Source organism: Diorhabda sublineata, chromosome X (assembly GCF_026230105.1).
Source record: "Diorhabda sublineata isolate icDioSubl1.1 chromosome X, icDioSubl1.1, whole genome shotgun sequence".
Classification (NCBI taxonomy): domain Eukaryota; kingdom Metazoa; phylum Arthropoda; class Insecta; order Coleoptera; family Chrysomelidae; genus Diorhabda; species Diorhabda sublineata.
The window spans coordinates 35,187,413-35,208,550 of record NC_079485.1 but is presented as its reverse complement, the minus strand read 5'-3'; the positions used below and the strand labels follow the sequence as shown (position 1 = coordinate 35,208,550).

The 21,138-nt window shown below is 30.5% G+C and overlaps 1 protein-coding gene across 1 annotated transcript in view; it reads right to left on the bottom strand.

Moving 5' to 3' along the window:
- The window catches only part of LOC130451874 (uncharacterized), a 146,102-nt gene that overhangs the window by 41,446 nt on the left and 83,518 nt on the right, over positions 1-21,138 (bottom strand). The window contains exons 36-40 of the mRNA XM_056791235.1: positions 20,635-20,838; positions 9,169-9,414; positions 6,474-6,698; positions 3,386-3,715; positions 1,126-1,294 (exon numbers count right to left, since the gene is read on the bottom strand). Of these exons, the coding sequence (XP_056647213.1) occupies positions 1,126-1,294; positions 3,386-3,715; positions 6,474-6,698; positions 9,169-9,414; positions 20,635-20,838 (1,174 nt within the window). The remainder of the gene's footprint in view (positions 1-1,125; positions 1,295-3,385; positions 3,716-6,473; positions 6,699-9,168; positions 9,415-20,634; positions 20,839-21,138) is intronic.

The window sequence follows — 21,138 nt, the reverse complement described above, 5'->3', positions numbered from 1 at the left end:
CGATCATCGAACTTTCCTTAATCCAACATTTGGGTCAGTTTTCATTTATTTGCAAGAAAATGGTATTATTGACGCTGTTCCTATGAACCTTGCAATAAGCACTAGACATGTAAGTCAAGAACTTAATCTTACTCTATTGAAAGTTAGTAATCTTACAAAAAAATAATCTGTACCGATATCATATTCAAATGGAGATTAAATCTATAGATTTGAATTTTGTAGATGGATCAAAAATCATCGACCAATGCTGTATAGGACACTATTTACAGGTGACGCCTAATTTACAAGAGACGAGATAAATAATTTTTGTAATTCACATGTGTGGTCAGAAGAAAATCGTTTCCAGTTGAGATTTTCGGTTAACGTGTGAATTGGTATCATAAATCATCAATTAGTAGGGCCTCACTTTTTTATTGGTTCTTTAAGAGAACAATTGGACACGTTAGCTCAAGATTAGCAGTGATAGAGTTAGTATCCACGATGTTCTAGATAATTCTATTTTAATCACTTCATATTTGTGTTTCAGTCTTACATCTCCTCGGTGAAATTACAAAGTGTAGGCAGATTGAGGCCAACCAAAAAAGGGCTGAACAATTCTTCCAGTCATGGCTCATAAACTGAATCACTAGCAGCAAGGTGGTTGTTTCAAATACTTATCAATCACTAATTATCATCAAAACCATCACCAATGTTTTTTAGTGGCAAAAATCACACCATGCTAAATATGAATATAGGTATCAGACTCTTTTTGTAGATAAAAAAATGTAACGCCTTCTATCAATGTAACAAGGCCATTTTATATATGAGTAAGATGGATCACATTAACCAATTTTGAACCCAATAGGCCAAAGTTAAGTTATATGTACAAACTTCTTAGAGACGTCCCGTAGTTGAATTATTATTTTAACCTACATAAAGCTCCTATATTTCCATAAGCGAACATCAATCTGTCAATATACTACCAACATCACTATTACTAGGAAAATGTATCTTAAGTGTATGTATTATATTTCGAGAAAGCAAAATATTATCCCTCGCTTTACCGCGTAGGAATATAAAACTATAAACGTCACAAGTGAGAATAACATTGGAGTTAGGTGAACAGTGATATTCATCATAGTTTACCTTCTGTCATGTTGAGGTTGAGGTAAAGCAACTTCTTCTTGAAATTAATGTAAAATTCCCCTTTGGTGTCATTAGTATCGTAGATAGCTGACATGTTTGCTGTGTAAACAGGATATTCTCCATCGTATCTTCCCCAGAAATAGGATTTTCCACTTGCTATGTTGTCTCTCTGTAACAAATGTTCTATATTTACACCTAGGTTTATGAATACAATATTCAACGAATTTTGAGCTGTTTTTTCCATCGTTATAATAAAAGCTTCTAATAGAAAACAACGCAACCATTAAAAATCAGTTTACGTACCCCGTAAAAATCAAATGATATTATACTAGAAATATTAAAAAAAAACATATTACTCGATGTTTTCATTTCTTATGCCTTTTTGTATTTATTTCTCATTCGTTTTACGTCTATTTTCATATATATGGTGATTTTTCATAGAAATAATTTGGCATTTCTACCTTTTTCACTCTTCATCAAAAACTTAACACTGACAACTCTGATATATAAATTGATAAATTACTTGTACATGAATACCCCAATAGTATCTTTGAAAATATAATTTTCCATTCTTAATTGTTAAAATTTGAGTTTCGATTTACGAAACAAAGCAAGTATCTATTCAAATTATTCAAATTTTCTATTTGATTCTGTTTTTTCTGATTGTTGCATTTTTATGATGAAATTCATGTTTTTTCTCCTATTCCATAGTAATTGTCATATTAATTCTCAAATTGTCATATAACTTTTATCATGTTCATGACCTTTACATATATTTTCCAAATATTAAAATAATTACTTCTATGCATAAAACGGCATTAGAATTATTAAAAGGAACTTCATGGATAATTTTATTATTTTGGTTTGTTGAATTTCAAAGTACTGAAATATTTTGATAATAATATAATAATACAATGAAATAATTTTAATGACAAGAAATGGTGTCGAAAATTATATACAGGGTGAGTCTTGAGAAACTTTACATACTTCTACCATATGAAGAGTCTTTCATAAAAAGATATCATGTGGCTACTAAACGATGACAACTACTCTTCTTTATGAATTTACAAAGTGATTTCTGAAATTAACTCTAGAATTTGATTAGCTATAGTGCTAACAAGCTAATTTGATTTTTTAAATTTTTTCATGATGCACTACAATTGCAAAAATTTGAAAAATAAATTTAGGGATTCGTATTAAAAATTGCACGCTGTATAATCTTGTTTTTTAAATTTAAATCCAAACTACTAAATAACTAAAAAATAACAAATGGAAACCACATACCACAATATTGTAGCATGTTTATTCAATTTTCAGCGAACGATAAAATATTACCAATAATGGAGCAACCATACTAATGTATCTCATAAGTGATTGAATTAATTAGTTGAGAATTACGGCATTTTAATTTTCGTTTTCGTTTCTTTCGAATGACTTAAAAATCATCAATTCCAAAAATTAAAATTCAAATTAACGCTTGATAGAAATGTTAAGATTAATATTATATATAAAAAACAGTTACGGCCTACATCTAATGTGAAAATTATACAGTTAAATCGTGGGAGTGATAAAATAAAATTGTGAATAAAGGAATAATCTATAATTATCAGAAAGTTCAGGAATATCTTGTGTAAGTGCAAGTTATCATTATATTACTGGTGATTAATTCCGAAACATTAATATAAAAGAAAAACTAGATATAAAACAAATCAGGATTATTAATATCGATAATCCAAATATTGATAAATATCAACAAAAAAGCGATAAACAAATATCGTTTAAAAACCAATAAAAATAGAAATCTAAACAGATAAAAATACAGACCCGGACTGAATCCAAATAGAATAGCAAAATTTTTTTAATGTCTCCTATCTAAGAATCTAACGATACCTCAAATGTGAAAATCCGTTTAGCAGTTCTGGAGATACAGGGTAATAAAGAATATTACATACATACAAGATACGCGTTAAAAACATAACCCTTCCTGGCAGTCGGGTAATTAATTCTATAGGTCGAGAGTAACGAGAAACCATTTTTCGAATATACACGTAAATTTGCATTTAATAATATAAATAAATTTAAATTCTTGATGAGAACAGAGACGGTGCTTTTGTAGAAATTTTTACAGTACTGACAAATAGAGGGACGACAGACAGAGGGACATTTCCTTTAAATATAAGCTCGATACTATGTATGTATTCCTTAAAACGTTATTTCAGTATAAATGAAAATCAATATGTAAGCAATTGGATATTCTCACCTTAAATTCAACCTCATTGTTTTCTAGACTAACTTTGGCTAACGTTTCTGATACAGATGATGGCAAATATGATCGCTGGTAATTTGTGACGTGATCAGTTCCAAATGTATTAGGATTCCAATAAAAAATGCCTCTAGAATCTAAGTTTAAATTTGTTGCAATATGTTTAGCCCAGATATTATACGTATAATTGTATGTCACTGATTTGGAATTATCACTCAGTTTTCCTCTCAATGCCAGCATTTTATTAGGATCTGATGAATACTCCACAAACAATAGCCCATCAATAGACGATTTATCGTAGCCATATTCGCTGCTGAAAGTTATGTTCTGCAAAAAAATAAATGAAAATAAATGAAACGTTAAAGTTAAGTCCTCTGAACTTATAAACTGAAAATATTAAATAGGAAAATCATATATTGTATAACAATAATCATAGAATAAATCAATTTATGATCGAGGCAAGCTAAAAAATATACATAAAATATAATCGCCATGTTCCGTTAGTTCAAATTACACTAAATGGAAATCGATCGACCCATAAGGGCCAAGTAAATCAGAAAAGAGGAAATTGGATCATTTCAATTCACTAATAGAAACAAGTTATGATAACAATATCGAATTGTGTTATTGTTTATCCAAATTGTAATATACGAGGGCTTGTCACCCAGTCACCAGTAAACGGATTTTACAAAGTCTATAATACGGAGTATTTTTATTAGTTTTAATACCAATTTTTTCTAATATTTCGACCCTTTGATTCGTATATGCAATTTTTAACATACCATAATGATGTATACAGAAAGTTTCAATTTAAAAATCTGGAGTTATCTAGAAGTATACTATCATTAAGGTGCTTATGTTTGTAAAGTTGGATCCACGTAACTATCAAGTATCAAATTTTCATTGGAAACCAACTAATTGAGCAAATTATCATAATGTTGTCCATTGACTATTTGACAAGTTGTAGTGATCGTTTGTTCTGGGGAGAAATTAATCTACACTCAGCCCCATAAAGAGAAGTATAAAGGATTGAGATCTAAGGATCTCGGTGACCATCCAATATATCCTACTACCTACGTATCATCATGAAAATATAAAATGGCTATTGTACTGAATATTTGTTTTGATCCAGTTCATATGGTAGTCCTCAACCAGATTGGAGACAGAACTGAAATGGAAACTAGGACTAAGAGATTACAAATCGATGATCGAATGATTTAAAGATGATCGCAAGGTTGATCAAATAATTTAATACGAAACAAGAGGCATTTTTAACATACCGTTATGCTAAGTATATCAAAATAACATTAGAACATCAGCTCTAAATTTTATTACTAGAAAGGAGGTTGAAAGGAAGTTGCGTTGATTGTCGCATTGATATACGGCTCCATGCCATTCAAAGTGAACCGTTTTTATTGAAATACTTCGAATCGTAACTAATAAAATATGGGAATATTCAGTTGATTTGTATGGTTATTCATTTATTCTTCATGTTTTATCGTCTCCAATTTTTATTCTTTCAAATCAACATTTTTTACGCTCTAGTAACGTTTTCAATGGTTACCGGTTATAACGTCTCTATTACAAAATTCCGGATGTTTGATATCTGTATTATCGCAGAATCGCACAATCACTGTTAAATATTCTGCATCATTGCTCTCCGTTTTTAAAACACATCAAATTTTTCAATAATTCTGCTACATTGATCCTAGAATTATGGAAAAACATAAATATCTGAGCTTATTCATAAGAAATACGCAGTGTATACTTATTCACATATATACGACATATCCACACAATCGATGAGGTTAACAATGAGTACGAGGTGTAATAAAACATACGTTGAATGAGTCTTCAATGTAAACTGAGTAACATTAGAAGTGTAGCATTCACCCTATTTAGCTGATAGCTGATTATATACTTTTTCACTCGTCTTGGTATGGACAAAAAGAAATGATCGATGTTTGTTTGTAGCTGGGGACTAGGGGACCACGGTACCACATAAGTAATATATTTTTTTCTTTAATTTCTTATTTCATAGATCTTTTGACATAATAATGCTTCTAAATATTCTTGATTTTATTTTTTTTCTATACCGCAGTATATTGGTAGTCGTAGTAACTGTCGACAAAATATTGTTTTAGGTCAGCTGTACAAAAAATACGGGACATAATTATCTATTAATACTTGGAGACTGAAAACGTTCAAGTACGGGAATTATGGAAACAATCTTAAATATCGGAGAGGAACACGACTCTGACTTATTTCTCATAATTCAAATTCAAAGATTCTTTGGCTGGAAAGTATTGGAAAGTATTTGATTCGTGGGTAATCTCATCAAGTCCTACTTAATGCTTAGGGGAGGATAAAATCAAGTCAATATATGATCCTTCACAGGTATAGCTGAATAGGTTACTATTCTATAAGTATAATATGAGGTAAAGTATTCTCTTGTACATGGGATCTGAGCTCTCTATCGGAGTTCAATGGTATGCTGCCGAAGTAATGCTCATCGCCCTATATTGAATTTAATATATATTCTCAAATAAGTTATTCTCGGTGTGCTGAACTTATCAAAATTTATCCCATTCCATGTTGACTGACTAAGATAGCTGATATGATCCACCCAAACAATTATTTTGTCTAGCTTTGCTATTTTGCAAGAGAAAATTGCAATGCTGTAGATTATACCACTTCTCCATGTATTCAGGTTTAAATATACTTATGGATTGAATTTATGTTTTTCCCTGTCCATTACTAGATCATTAATAGGCATATGAAAATGGTTTCACAAACTTTGGTTGATCCATGAGGAAAACCATTTGTTAGAATTGAGGTTTCATGGGAATCCTCAATAGTTCTGTTACCGTTTATACGGGTATTTAGTTGAGTAATTGTTTATTATGTCATTAGTGGTTCACACCATTCGGATGATCAGACGAGTTTATTGGACATGATTTAAATTGCAAGTATGAATATTTTTCCATATCATAATAACAAGCTTATAACCCAGTTATAGAAGTATTTATACCTGATATTCATAATATGAATTAAAACATGAACTATGAACTGTAACAATACTTACTTTTTCAAACGAAGGATGCTTGATTTGGAATAATAATTGTTCTCGATGAAGTGAGGCACGTCTCCAATCCATTCCTGCTTGAACTGTTTTATTGTCTTTGTCATATACCAGAGACACGTCAGTTGATACAATTGAATCACTTATATTGTAGAAACCTTGGGCCGTGAAGCTACGACGAGGATAGACCACGTTAATCACAACATTCTGAGCGTCAAACTTCTCATCCTGAAAATGTACATGTAGCATCGTTTCAATAAATTATTCACTGAATAACTGGAATCATAGGCTAACTAGCGTAATAAAAGTTTATAAGCTAGACTTAACTTTGTAAATATTAGTCTAACTCGCCAATGATTTTGACATATATGTTTTTCTTAATCCATTGTATTTACTGTAATTGGATATTGGTCATATTTTATGATGATAAAATGAAGAAAAAATTTATTTTTTGTTTTAATCAGAATATTATTTTTTCACCATTCCCCTCCAATATATGCTGGATGTTAATGTTCTCCAGTGTAAGTGAAAATTAATTAAGCACAGACTCTTACGTTTTGCCGATCAAGTGTAGATATTCAAATCTGAAGGCTTTATTTCGTAGTGGAATTTATTTCTTATTATGAAATTATATTTAATAAGTGGATAAAACATCTAAGTTATTTTGATGAACACACTATAACATATAACAACTTTCATAATAAAATTTATGTTATATAATTAACTTTCAATAGTAAATAACTTGAAATCCGTTTTGGTATAATCCGCCTCTGTGGTTTTGAATAAACATTTTAAATCCCAATATCAATATGTGGTATCAAAATTAATAAGTAGGATAGAAATAAGTTTGTAAAAATGATACTTCCCATCAATAGAAAGCAAAAACTGTTTATGTGGCACCCATGCGATTCGATTAATTTGTTGATTATTTTTCTATGAGATTAGTCTATTTTTATAAAATATTCGAACCTATTTAGCTATGAAATTGGAATAAATATTCATTTGTTTCCACAAGTTCGGGCGACTTTAATTTCATATGTCCCCAAAAATATAAATCCAACCAATTATATTGTGGACTTCGCATCAGTTATGGAAATCCGCTTCCTCTACTTAAACCAAAATTGATAGTTAATTTCCAAGACATTATAGGATAATGAGGTATAGTACCATCACGCATGAATCACATATTATATCTCGCTGTAGTGGAAATAGTTTCATCTCAGCAAAAAACGTTGTCTAATAGAAATCTCCAAAGCAATTTTGTGGCAATTCTTAAAATCACAAGAAATAGGTGTGAATAGTATGGACAAAGATATTTTTTTCTCAATAATCGAAATAATTTAAGTCTATTTATCTATCCTCCGAAATTCCTGATAACGACGAGCTAAGTAAAGGATTTTCATGTACTTCGATCAAAATTTCATTCCCCTCATCAAGAGAACTTTATGCCAGTTATTCTTTTCCTTAAGTTTAGGCAATAAATGTAAAGTCTATTATAATGAATATTACAAAAAGTTTGGTAATTTGATTGTATTCCATTAACCTACATTACTGCATATCATCAATAAGCAGCAAGACATGCATTTCCTGGTGCATATACACAAAACATATATGAGAAGTTATTATGGCCACTAGGTCGCACATTATCCTGTCTTTCAACAAACATTACTTCACATATCTGTTAATATACTCTTACATGGAAAAAAGTAAATTTCCAGAACCATTTCTAAATAAGAAATCGGTTTACAAGTTGTATGTTATTCAACATCGGTTGCATTACATTTATTTCATTTTGAAAGTTTCATATGAAAGTGTTGAGATTAAAAATTACACTATATTAAAATGCAATTCATACCATGAAACAACACATTTGATAACACGCGATCTCGCACGCAACGAGTTGTTACATATATAAAATGTATTACAATATCGATAAATTCGAACAAAATGACTATTCTAACAGTGTAGTAAAATGTAGGAGAGTCGATAATTTTTATATTTTGACTGATAACATCTTGTAGGAGTTTGGAAATAAAAGGTGTAAAAGGAAATAACAGAATGCGTCTAAACAAGTGAGGAGAGAGAATGGACAGAAAGAGAAACATTGCACTGAGAGGTGGAAAGGAGAATGATGAGAAAGAATCGAGGGCAAAAAAATTTGATATTACATTCAACATACAATGAGCACATAAAATTGTTCATTCACCGTCTTCCGCCAGAATAAGTAAATGCGAAAATGGAAATTCCATTCAATTTGAATGTGAAAATTTGTTTTTATTTTTGCGAATATATTAGTTATATTTTATTATAGTTGCAATTCGATTTTTTAATGGAATATTTGCCTATAATGTCTACAATATGTATATCAGGCGATGCAATATTCCCTTAATAAGAAAGAAATTAGAATATATTGCAAGAATAAAACCATAGATTTTGTACAAGAGAAAAGTATACACTTCTGAAAAAATGTACTTTATAACGCTCTAGATATATAGATTCCGAAATGCAATCGAAATATCATCACAAACAAAAAGAGCTGATAGGACATTGATATCACCAATTTTTATAAAACGTAAATATGGAAAATATAGTTACACATCAATATCTTGGCTCAGATACAAACAATTGTTAATCTAGTTAGTCTATAGAAGTGAAACCAAAATATTAAAACGGCATGATGGAAAAAAAATTTCATTACCAAACTTTTATTTAAGATCTTAACGTCGTATTCTATCCAATTGGTTGGGCTCAACTCAATTCTCGAATGCTGCTTATAACCTTCATTCAAAACATCATAGTCTGTCCAGAATTTAACAACCCTATTGGAATGTATGGCAGTTAGCATGTATTCCTGTCCACTCCATTTTGTTAATACGTCGAGTTCTCCACTAACGTTGAATTTGGATCGATTTTCTAAATTATAGAGATGTACTACACGATTATCCTGAAAAAAAATTAAAGACTGTACAATGAAGGTAAGCAATTTATAAAAGTATATAAATAGAATATTAAGAATGAGAAAAACACAAAAATCAGCGAATATCTGTATTTTGAATATTTAGCATCAATCCATGCTGTTTTTGCATTTAAAATGGAAATATATTACAGTGATTTAATGTTTTTATTTGAGGCCAGAATACCTTGACAAATGTTAATTAGTTACCCTAACATTTATTTCACTGGTTAACTTTTTTGATTTTGTAAAATTATGAAATTATGGAAATATATATTTCCAATTTCCATCGCTTATGCGTATTAGTCAATAATAAAAATGATTCCGTTCAAATCAAGTAATAATGTGTGTGACGTTCATTTATTATTTGATTATTTGATATGACACTTTATCTCTAACTCAAATATTTAAAAATCTCAAGAAAAGCTCTCTGAAAAGTAGACAAGGGTTATCAAAGCAAATACGAGGGTTACTACTTAAGTTTTAAGATAAGATATACAAATAAAAACAAATATTTATAATCCGACTGATGTACCCCCAAAACATGTGATTTTAACGCGTCTTCCATTTCTTCGTGTGTAGAAAAGCGTTCACCTCGAAATTTATTTTTGAAGTGCGGAAATAAAAGGAAATCATTGAATGCGAAACAAGGACTGTTTGGCGGATGGCCCATCAACTCAATGTTTTGACTACTTTACATCACTATATAAAGATTTTATCTAGTTGAAAATTTTATTATCAAAATTAGAGAACCTATGCAGTGAAGTCGCCAATACAAATAGGGAATTGAATTCCACACATGTTTTGAAGTTGATAGAGATTCATGATCTTTTCTATATAGCGTCCGTAACCATCATATGTTGCCCTTAACAGTTTCGTAGAGTGTACCAAATTTGGTATATTTAAGTTGAAGTTATGGATTGCAACCAAAGTATACTCTTTTCAATATGTATTCCAATTAGTCGAATAACTACGTATTCATTAGTGGCAACCTTCAAAATGACAATATTTTTGAAATTGGAATCCATCCAATTGAAAACTAGTTTCGATTGTTATGAATTATTTTGAGTTTTTATAGAATTTGTTATTTTTCCAAAATCTAAGAGATTAAGGGTGTTTGAATTAGTTTTTAATTGATACAAAGATCATTTTGTGCAATACAGGTGTTTTTATAGTTACTTTTACTTATTAAAACTTTGATAGATTCATATTGCATGGAATGATCATAGAAAAAAACATGTTCTGCCAACGAGCCACTAATTCATTATTAGATGTTCGATCATTTATTTCTATAAAATAGATAAAATGTTGAGAATTTAACTGAACACTATATTAGTGACCGGCTCGTAAAAATAAAAATTTTGTAGCATAGACCGGCATTTCCAAAACAAGTGTTCTAAGTATCCTACATGAGCATTTAAATATGACAAAAAATAGCGCAAGGTGGATGCCTCAAATTCTCAGTGCAGTGCAAAAAGCAACGTCGAGTAGAATGTTGTGAGCGATTATTAGACCTTGCCGCGAGGACCAAAAAAGTGTAGTCCGATTTCTAGTAACCGAAATGTTTTATTTCAAGAAACTATTCTTGAGAAGTAAGATATAACTGTTGAAAATTTTGATTTATCATGTAGATTGACAAATTCACTCAATTTTAGTTCTTGTTCATAAATATTTCGAATGGAATGTGAACATTTAGTTATATTGTTCGAAACTGACAACATAACATTAGCGGTGCGTCATCGTTATTTTCTCAATTGAACAGTTTAATCAAATATTTATGAGAAGAGGAGAAAAGATTATTCCCAAAGTCTTTCGACGATCAAAATTACGAAATATAACAATTAACAATACTTATTTCCATAGCAACAAAATAACAGATATATATCTCCAAATTAACTAGAAGAGTCAGAAGGAATCTACAAGGGTCGCTCGCTGACATTCAAATTATTTACATTTTATTCAAATTTAGATAAAATATCATGTATTGTGTGATTCACGTTGGGTAACTCACGCTTGTTGCGTAGAAAAACACTCACTTCGAGAAGTGATTGCTGAAATACCTATTACATTTTATTACTTTTTAATTAAAGTAGAAACTTTTTCAAAGAATGTCATTTTTCACATCTTTGTCCACTTTATTAAAAATAGAGCTCTTTTTACATACCATTTAATAAATAGATAGATGGAAAAATGAAATAAAAACAGTGGGCTTATTTTCTTCTATTTCTAAATAGATTTTATCAACTTCTCAACTCCTTCACGGGTTGATCTAAAGGTAATAAAGAAGTTAAGAAGACGATATGTTTGAGATTTTCATCGTATGTAAACCTAAGCATATAAACCAATAGCTGAAATTTCAAATATTGACGAAAGAACTAGGCAATGTAAAGAATGAATGTAAGTGTGGAATGGTGGAGTATAAATTCAACTAAATTGAAGCATAGTTCATTTCAGTAAAAAGTTACCGTCGTAGAAAAGTTTGAATTGGTGATAATTTATTTTTCTATGGATTAGGAATAAATCGTTTTGTTCGGTCTGCGCCACAAGCTAAAGCGAGCTTATGAGTTGTGTCCATCGACCGTTTGTTTTTCTCTTCTGGCTCATATTTCAAATTAACGAATGGATCGCTCGCATCGCCTCACATTCATCACTCAGCCTCTACGGGGTAGCCCACATGACAAAAATAGTAAAAATATACTTTAGTGAGATATTTAAACGTTGGCAATAAAGTTAAGCACCCGATACTAACATAGTAATTATCGAGTGTTTCGAGTACGTATGTTTTAGATTGTATCATAATTTTATCTTCCATCTACTCGTATTTATAGACATCCGTTTTCACTACCGAATCTTCTCTTCTTCTCTACTTCTAACTCCCTAGCTGTTTACTAACTTCTGATCCGATCCTTTTCAAATATTTACTTGCCATTCTTCAACTCTCAAAATGAATAGAATGCTGTTCAAAATTTCATTTCAATTGTGTAGAGGCTCCAGGTTGGCAGATTTTTCCTGTAGATTAGCTGAGCGTCCAGAGCAATAGATAAATAATTTTTCCTTGGAAAAATATAGTGCTAACAATTTCATAACTACCTAACTTATTCCAGAAAAAGTCAGTGTAAAACTCCTTCACACAATAGGCAATTCACTCTAACAATCCCTCTCTCTATATATCTCTGTATCTTCTGTCGATGGCACTCATAGTCGTTATGGTGAACCATTCGTTAGTATATATGAAATGCTCCATCATCTTGTCTTTTTTTAGTCACGGAAGTCTATATAGACTTTTCTTTCCCAAATCATTACTAAATTTCTTAACTTGTTATCGTATTTCAACTTCAATAACCATTTAAAGCACCAGGTTTTGAACGCTATAATACTCAACAAAATATTTTCCAAATCCAAATTATTGGAACAGTCTCTACTCTTCCATTAATTAAATTTGTATGGCAACATGATTACGTGCCTTCTCCACAATCTTATTGATAATTACTGACCCTAAAGTTACGATATTACCCTCAGCTCTAAGACAATTTCAATATATTCAGCAAATATTCTCGATACTATGTTTTTTCTTTATTATTGCCACTGGCTCCCGAACGTTAACCTAAGAAAACAATTAAAGATAAACTTCACATATTTTTGATGCTTTTTCGTTAACTTTTTTTTTGTCTGGATACTGGTGAACATCCATTAAGTCCATAAATTTCTATCATCATAGTGACATTTTATCATCATAACTTGAATAAACATTGAATAAGAAGGCTTGGGATTACATTAAATATTTTAGTTTATGAGAATTATCGAAAGGAAAAGTATAATATCGAAATTGACGTTTCGGATTTGACACTGTACTTATATTTTTATGAATGCTTCTATAAATTTCCAGTAATGGAATGCTATTTTTCGTAGTTGAGATAATCAATGAGACTGGTCTATACCCTAATAGTCTATATCGTATAGCTCTTTGCCCAGATTCTTATAAAAATATTTGGAATTGAGGCGAGCAAAATTATTTGAATTATTCGTTGAAATGTTGAAAGGTTGTAATTTAGTTGACGTGTATTCAACATGAAGCGGATAACAGTTCAGTTACTACAGTGCCTAGGCACTAAAAAGTGTTTTCACTGCCGATTTTTATGGACCAATTGGCATTAATGTTTCACTCTTCTGCTGATTCTGAAAAAAATTATATATTTTGCGATTTCTTAATCTATTTTCTAAATATTGAAATTTCTGACCTTTGTGAACAGTATCACAATCATTACAATGTACTTGATAACTTTTGTTTATTTTGAATTGAAGATTGAGGCAATATTTTTTGTTTCACCCTCTATAACTCATTATAATTTTATAATTATTGAAATAATTGATGTGGTAAGGATTAATGTTTCTATTAAAATTAGTCTTTATTTTTGAACGTTATTTCCTGTTATCTCATGTCACAAAATATATCAGGGGTTATTAAATTGGCTAATGGAGCTGCTCAGCTATCAGAACTTGAATTTTAATGTACAGTTGGAAGCATGGAATCACCTATCTTCCTCAAAAAATATGAATATCATATTGTAATATGACATTCAATTAAGTATTGTCGCGTAATATTTATTTATTTCTGTTGTTACACCTATTACATCTCAAAAAATTTAATCGTAGACGCACTTCGGATAGTTTGAATAATCGTTTCGAGTCTTGCGTACTAAGAACTCGACAACTAGAAATTAAATTCAAATCAATTTGTGGTGAGATTCATCTTCACACCGGCCGGTGAATTTTTTATAATATTTGTGCTTATTATTCTGTGCTTTTCTATTATTCCTTTCAATGAATTGTTTGAAGCAGATTTTGTGAAATCTTTTACGTTGAAATTTGTATTATCCATTTATTTGAGAATCGGAACGAATAGAGTAGAACATAATAACGGTGTGGGTTTATTTGTATTCTTCTTCTGTATGTGTTAGAGCATATGTTCCTTTTTATCTAGATCTGTTATAGTTTGGTCGCTTTCCATTCGTAGATTCGTCTGTTTTTCATTCAATTTCTTGCAGCCAGGTTAAAATAGCAGAATAAACAAACACAAATGTCTAACCAACTTAAACCAAATTTGCTGCTACCAACCCGAATTTCCTCAGATAAGTTTCCTTTGACGTTTATCTCGCTCCTCGGCATCTTCGCTGGATATTTGGTATGATTGAAATCGATTTGTTGGACATTCTAGAGTTAAAGGTCACACATGAGATCGATATCAAAGAAGTTGAGACTTTCTCTTCCGTGTATAAACAATTCCCTTTTCAAAGAATCTTCCATACGTTGTAAACCACTGAGTTGTTAAGTCGCGTCGGGCATTCTTTACTCTATGCCTGATATCTGAAAACAGTATCCAAACTCCTCCAAATTCTATTTGAAGTTCTCAGAATAACAGATAATTTGCAATTCTTCTCACTATAGGTGTGATAAAAACTTATAAGTTCTTATAAGGTTTGAAAATACTAAGGAATATCCTAGTTTATATACTCAAACAAAAAATTATGTAAATTAGTTTAAGGGACCACTAACAGAGTAGTTGAGTATACGTTATATTTATAAAATCAATAATGGTTCATGCATGTACTGAACTATGAGTAGATGTATCGTTGAAATGAGATGTGGTAGAATTATCAAACTTGTCAACACTTTCTTATTAACATGTATAAGCCTAAAAGAAACTTAGTAGATAATGATAGATTACTTCGACATATCATTGAATACACTCGGCAGGAACATACTAAGAACAATTACTTAGGTTGTCCGTGTGGATTTTCGTTGTTTTGAATAATTTAACAATAATAAAGTTCTACATCGTTTCTATCCATTTTATTGTAATCATTAAAGTCGACCAATATTAGAATAGCAAATAACACTAGAGTTATTTCATAATACAGTGAGAGCTCTCAATAAAGTTGATAAAATAGGAGCAAACAAGATTGCTTTCAGAAGCAAAGAGATCTAAGTTGCTTAACGTGTCTAAATAAAAGTCAAACTGAAAAGAAAAGGCGGAGGAAGATTAAATGTAATACATATATCTTCTCTTATTATTTGTTCTAGTAGAGTAGGTATATTCATAAGCATCTTTTTTTCTTGAAAATGTATGTTTCGTATATTCAATATTCCATATCTAGCCTTTCTCGTCATAAATCATATTAATTTATTGAAATTGTACAAGTAAATTGGAAACATAATGTCAATGCATACCTTGCTAAAATCACATTTATTAATTTCATGAATTACGTGGCTTTTAAACTGATAATTGAATTATCATACTAACGTTTGCTTTATATTCGGTTAATTTAGCATTGGTTCGGTCAGATTGAATTAGTAACGACAGTTCTACTGAGACCAGTTAATTAAGAAATTTGATAAAATAGATACGCAAACTAGGGAGGGAAAATATGGATTAGATAAAATTAAGAACAAATACCTGTAAAATAAACGAAGAGATTCAATAAATACAGCTTTGATTAGTTTAATATAAAGAGGAAAGGAAAGTAAAGTAAGTAAAGGAAAAATGTTAATATGTCTCTTTCGGAAAATTGATTCGTTTGAAAACCGAAAAAAAGAAATATTCATGTCAAGTTTGATTGAGACAGTTTTATTGAGATCTTCCATGATCAATTGTGCTATAACAGTTAATATGGATGCCCCTATAGCACAACCATAACATTTTTCTGCGAGTAGATCATAAGGTTATAAATTTTTATTAAAAAAGCCAATTCAACAAAAACATATAAGAAATCTAAAAAGAAATTTATAATTTTCATATTTTTAAGTTATATTTTGAACATATTTGCAATTGAGGAAAAAACTTAGTTATTTGAAAGTTCGGAATACGTATACAACTGCTACATTCTCATACAGATGCAACAAATTGTGGAGAGAATTTTTCTGCGTATAGTGCAAACAAGTAAAATCGAATATTTTTTTATATGGTTGAAATGAGCATTTCATGAGAAAGGTAAAGTCGATTTTATTGAGCACAAAGCGTACATTACCTTTATCTACGGCTCTTAAGAACAAATGATAGAGAAAGAAAGAACAAAATAATAGAAAATTAAAAGCAGTTCTCAAACTTTGGAGTGTGGAAGTAGGCTGTAACTGTTAGTATGAGAGAACTTGAAGTAGTCTAGCTATAGATTACGCCAACAAAAGATTTCATAGGGGATGCTGATTTATTGAGCTTTACGCTGTCACTTTATAGCCTCGGAAATATCAACGGTCACGTAACAATTTTTTTGGTGAAGTGATACATTTGTACAACTTTTTCAAGAATATCAATGGTGAAATTCACTATATGAGATTATCTGGACGAGAAATCAAAAGTACTTCAATTTGTGAACATATTTCGTGTTTCCATTACTGTTTCTGAATGATAGGAAATATCAACTTCAATAAATAACCAAGAATATAAGTTACTAAAAATATCATTTTTGATACAATTCAATGTGTGAAGTTGTACATGACTGCCAAATAATAAATTTGTATGCCTTACCAACTACTAAGAAAGTAAATTGGAAATTGTAATATTAGCACACTTGAAGTATATATCATTGTTCTATGAAACACCAGAAATTTAGATATTGAACAGAAAGATAGTATTGCTGTGGTTCTTGATAATTCTACAAAGTTGAAGTAAGAAAACATCTATTATCAGCAAAGTCAACTTATTTTTTAACTAAAATGCACATGATTGAAATTTTACAAATTATTGCATATGAAGATAAAACAAGAAGACAATCGGAAAGTTCACATTTGTAAAAACAATATCCCGACTGCTACTATCTGTATGTACTACCAGTGAATCTTAATATTTATACCAGGTAGATATTGATATTGGAAACTGTCAGTGACACGCATTCTTAAAATCGATCGACAGGTCATAGCATTTTTCAAAAATAAAAGTGGTGAACATTTACATCAATAAAATAATACCCATTTAATATGATTTAAAATAAGACTTTAGGAGCTCAATGCGTTTAGTATCTCTTATTTTCATTAAAATAATCCTTAGGTGAAGAATGCCATTGACTTAATCAAAAGTAGCCAGCCGGTAATTTTCGAAAAAATCAAGTTTATCATCAAATTTTGTTTTGTTATTATGCCTATTATGCCCACTGTCCTTGAGAAGTATTTGATATGACTGACATGAAAGGTATTGTTAAGACTAAAACTGATTGTCCACCTGATGTTAATTAATGTTAATTTATTTGAACCTGTCTTGCGGATCCGCTGTCATATAACGCTTTAATCTTCTCATTTCGAAACTATCTTCCATTAGTTGGTTGGCCAGCACATTAGGATGCACTTTCACATGTTTAATATCTTTTTTACTATATTTCTAAATCTTTTTTTTATTGATGGAATATTTAGATAATTAACAATTTCGTCGTTTGGAGTATAGAACTGGGACTTCACTCTTATTCGAAGCACGTTACTTTGAAATCTTTCCAAAATTGCTAGATTTGAGTTGCTAGTATTACCCCCACAACTGGAGACCGTATGTCCAGACAAGCTTCAATACTACTTTGTATAACAACACTTTGTTGAATATAGATAACTGGGATCTTCTGCCAACCATCCAGTATAATTTATGTAATTGAAGACCAAGTAGACCAAAAAAAACTTTGGATAGCTTTCCGCGTCTTTTCTCTTTAATTTTTTCCCGTAGAGTGGTCAGTAATGTCGTATAGTAATCTCCAGTTATTGCTCTACACTTATCCAAAAAATCAATCATGATTACTCCATGGCAATCTCAAAAAACTAAAGCAAGAACTTTTCCAGCAGATTTTTGGACACGAAACTTCTTAGAACTTGGAGAACCAGGGTGTCGCCATTCCATCGATTGTTGCTTGGTTTCTGGATCGTAGAAATGTACCCAAGTCTCATCCATAGTAACAATTCAGTTTAAGAAGTCTACATCGTTTTCAAATCGAGCACAGATCGAACGCGATGCTTCTACCCTTGCACGTTTTTGGTCAACATTCAAACATTTGGGGATACATTTTGCAGCAATTTTTGTCATGTCCAAATTGACGTGAACTGTATAATAAACGCGTTCGTATGAAATATTCAGTGCTTCAGATGCCCGTTTTAGCCCAATTGGACGGTCTGATAAAATCATGTCATGAACTGAATAGATATCTTCGGGGACTGACACAGAAACTGGCCTTCCCGATCGGTCATCAACTTCAATGGAAATTTTACCTCTTTTGAAGCTTGCAGTACAATTTTTCACGGTTACATACGAAGGACATTGATCACCAAGGGTATTAAGCAAATCTGCTTACTTCTTAACCCTTTCAAATACAAGTACTTGATGATGGCTCGATACTCCAATTTTTCTATCTTTTTTCTTTTAATTTATTGCGTAACTCTGGTTTACTTTTTTGACGTCAAACTTTACATTGACACTTCTAATAAGTTATTGTTCGTTGCTATGGTAACGCAATATTTTGTTTATGCATGGAACTGGTCAAGGCTAATTAGATATCAATACATCCTCGTATAATCAAAAAGTTGCTTGTTCAGTTGTTGACCTTTCTACGTATTCTAATACGTTGCAAAGGATGACCGAGCGTGTTGAGGTAGAAGAATTTCAGCAGTATACTTCTCTTAATTGTTTTATAACGTTCTTTTATAGAAATGTATTTTCACTTTGCAAAAATCCAAAATCGTTCTCTACCGTGCTGAAGAACTGAAATGAAATTTATTTGCCATATTATTTCATAAACCTGTTTAATAACATACTTCTTTCTGTTCGCTGTTATTCATTTTCAGAAGGATAGTATAATTTATGTATACAAGTCATAATTTACATATTTAACGAATAACAATGTACATGTTATTTAAGAATTAAATAGTTTTTCATTTTGTCCACTATTTGATTTATACCCTTCTTAATCATTTTTTAACTCTTTTTTTGCGCCTTTCTCTAGTCAGAGTAGTTTTTTAATTAATTTCTTAGACCTTTTGATATGTTTTCCAAATATTCTGTACTTCAGGTCTCTTGACGTTTCGACCTCTTTTAGTCTTATTATGATATTGACACTGACAATTTATATATTTATATTTCTTAAAAGATCACCTACATCACCAATATCAAAATAAGAATAAAATCAAAAGAGAAATTTGTTTTAACAAGAAAGATTAATTTTTCCCTAGTTTTTACATCTCAAATACGTAGCAGTAATCAATTAACTTATTTGTTGTTGTATTAGAAGTTACAAAATATAGCTATAAATTTAAATTCTTGGGTCTTTTTTATCATTTATAGCTTTTTCGTTCTCATGAATGAGAACCATTTCGTAAAATTCTCTTTTACGTTTAGTAGATTCCATTCCAAGAATTTTTGAATCTCTATGATTGGATTAATGTTTTTTGGTTATTCCATGGTTCGTTAATGCAGTTCTATTTTTTATCGTATTTATGACCTTTTAGTCAATTTTCAAAATACTGAGATGTCATGGTAGTTTTGATATGTTCTTTTCTCGAATTGTTTCACTACTCTTTTCTATTGGTATTTATTTATTCATTCAACGAACGATCTCTTTTTTGAAATATACATTTATTGTGACTCCAGGACCAAGATTGTTGTGTATTCGACAGTTTAGAAACATTCATAAAAAATCACTAAACACGTCAAATTTAAATTATGAATTGAAATTTTTTAAAATAAAATGTAATTCCTTCCCTTAAAGTAAATTAAATGTGAAATCTCTCAAGTTTATATATAGAAAGAGAGTATTAGATGAATTCCCTTGTAAGATCTTTTCATTCTCTATCCCATGATAACTGCAATTATGTACTTGCCAAAGTTGTAATTATTCATAATGTGTAAAAATGAATATCAGTAAAATCGACATTCAAAATGCTCACTGATAACATCTCAATTGTATTTGAGTGTATAGTAACAAGTTTCGTTAATTACATTTTCAGTTTGAATTTATAATTTGAATCAAATTTAACGTGATCCGGTGTTTTCTATGATAGTAACTGCAATAGTTAATTTATTTCAATTGGGTTTTCCAAAATCAATAATTTCTGTAAATGTTATGTTATTGTGTCGACTTTGTTCTTAAATACACATCTTGTAACAAATATACTATTTCATAGGAACTCATTGATGTAAAGAAAGCTCAAAATTAATTCCCAAGATCAATGAGGAATTTTGTAAAAACTCACCCTGGTTGCATCATCTGGCATTCCGTAATCATGTTTGTGAATATAATCCGCGCCAACTGGCATGAGGCTATTTTGGAGTTCCACGTGGACTATATCCTTATCCTTACCCGCTTGTGACTCTGACAACCGGTTATATTTTCCCTCCAGGACTTTTTCTCCATTATAATTGAGTGTTGCCTGGCCAAAGCTGGTTTTTGGTTTTTCCTAGTAACAAAATAAAAAGATAATAGAGTTTGGTCGGCTATTTCCCTGATATTATCGATTATTAGAGTTTTAAAACCAAAATGCGGAAACCAAAATATAAGCGATAAATATAACTAAACGTAAAAAGAATTTATTGTACTTTGTTAGATATATGAACCTATAATAATAATATTTTAGGAAACATTGTTAATTATGAAGGTTATGAAAGAACGACTCATCTATATTGACTTTCACAAAAGCCTTATGATTTAAATGTAATTAAGTTTCAAAACTTGCTAGTTGTGTAAGCAAACGAATGAA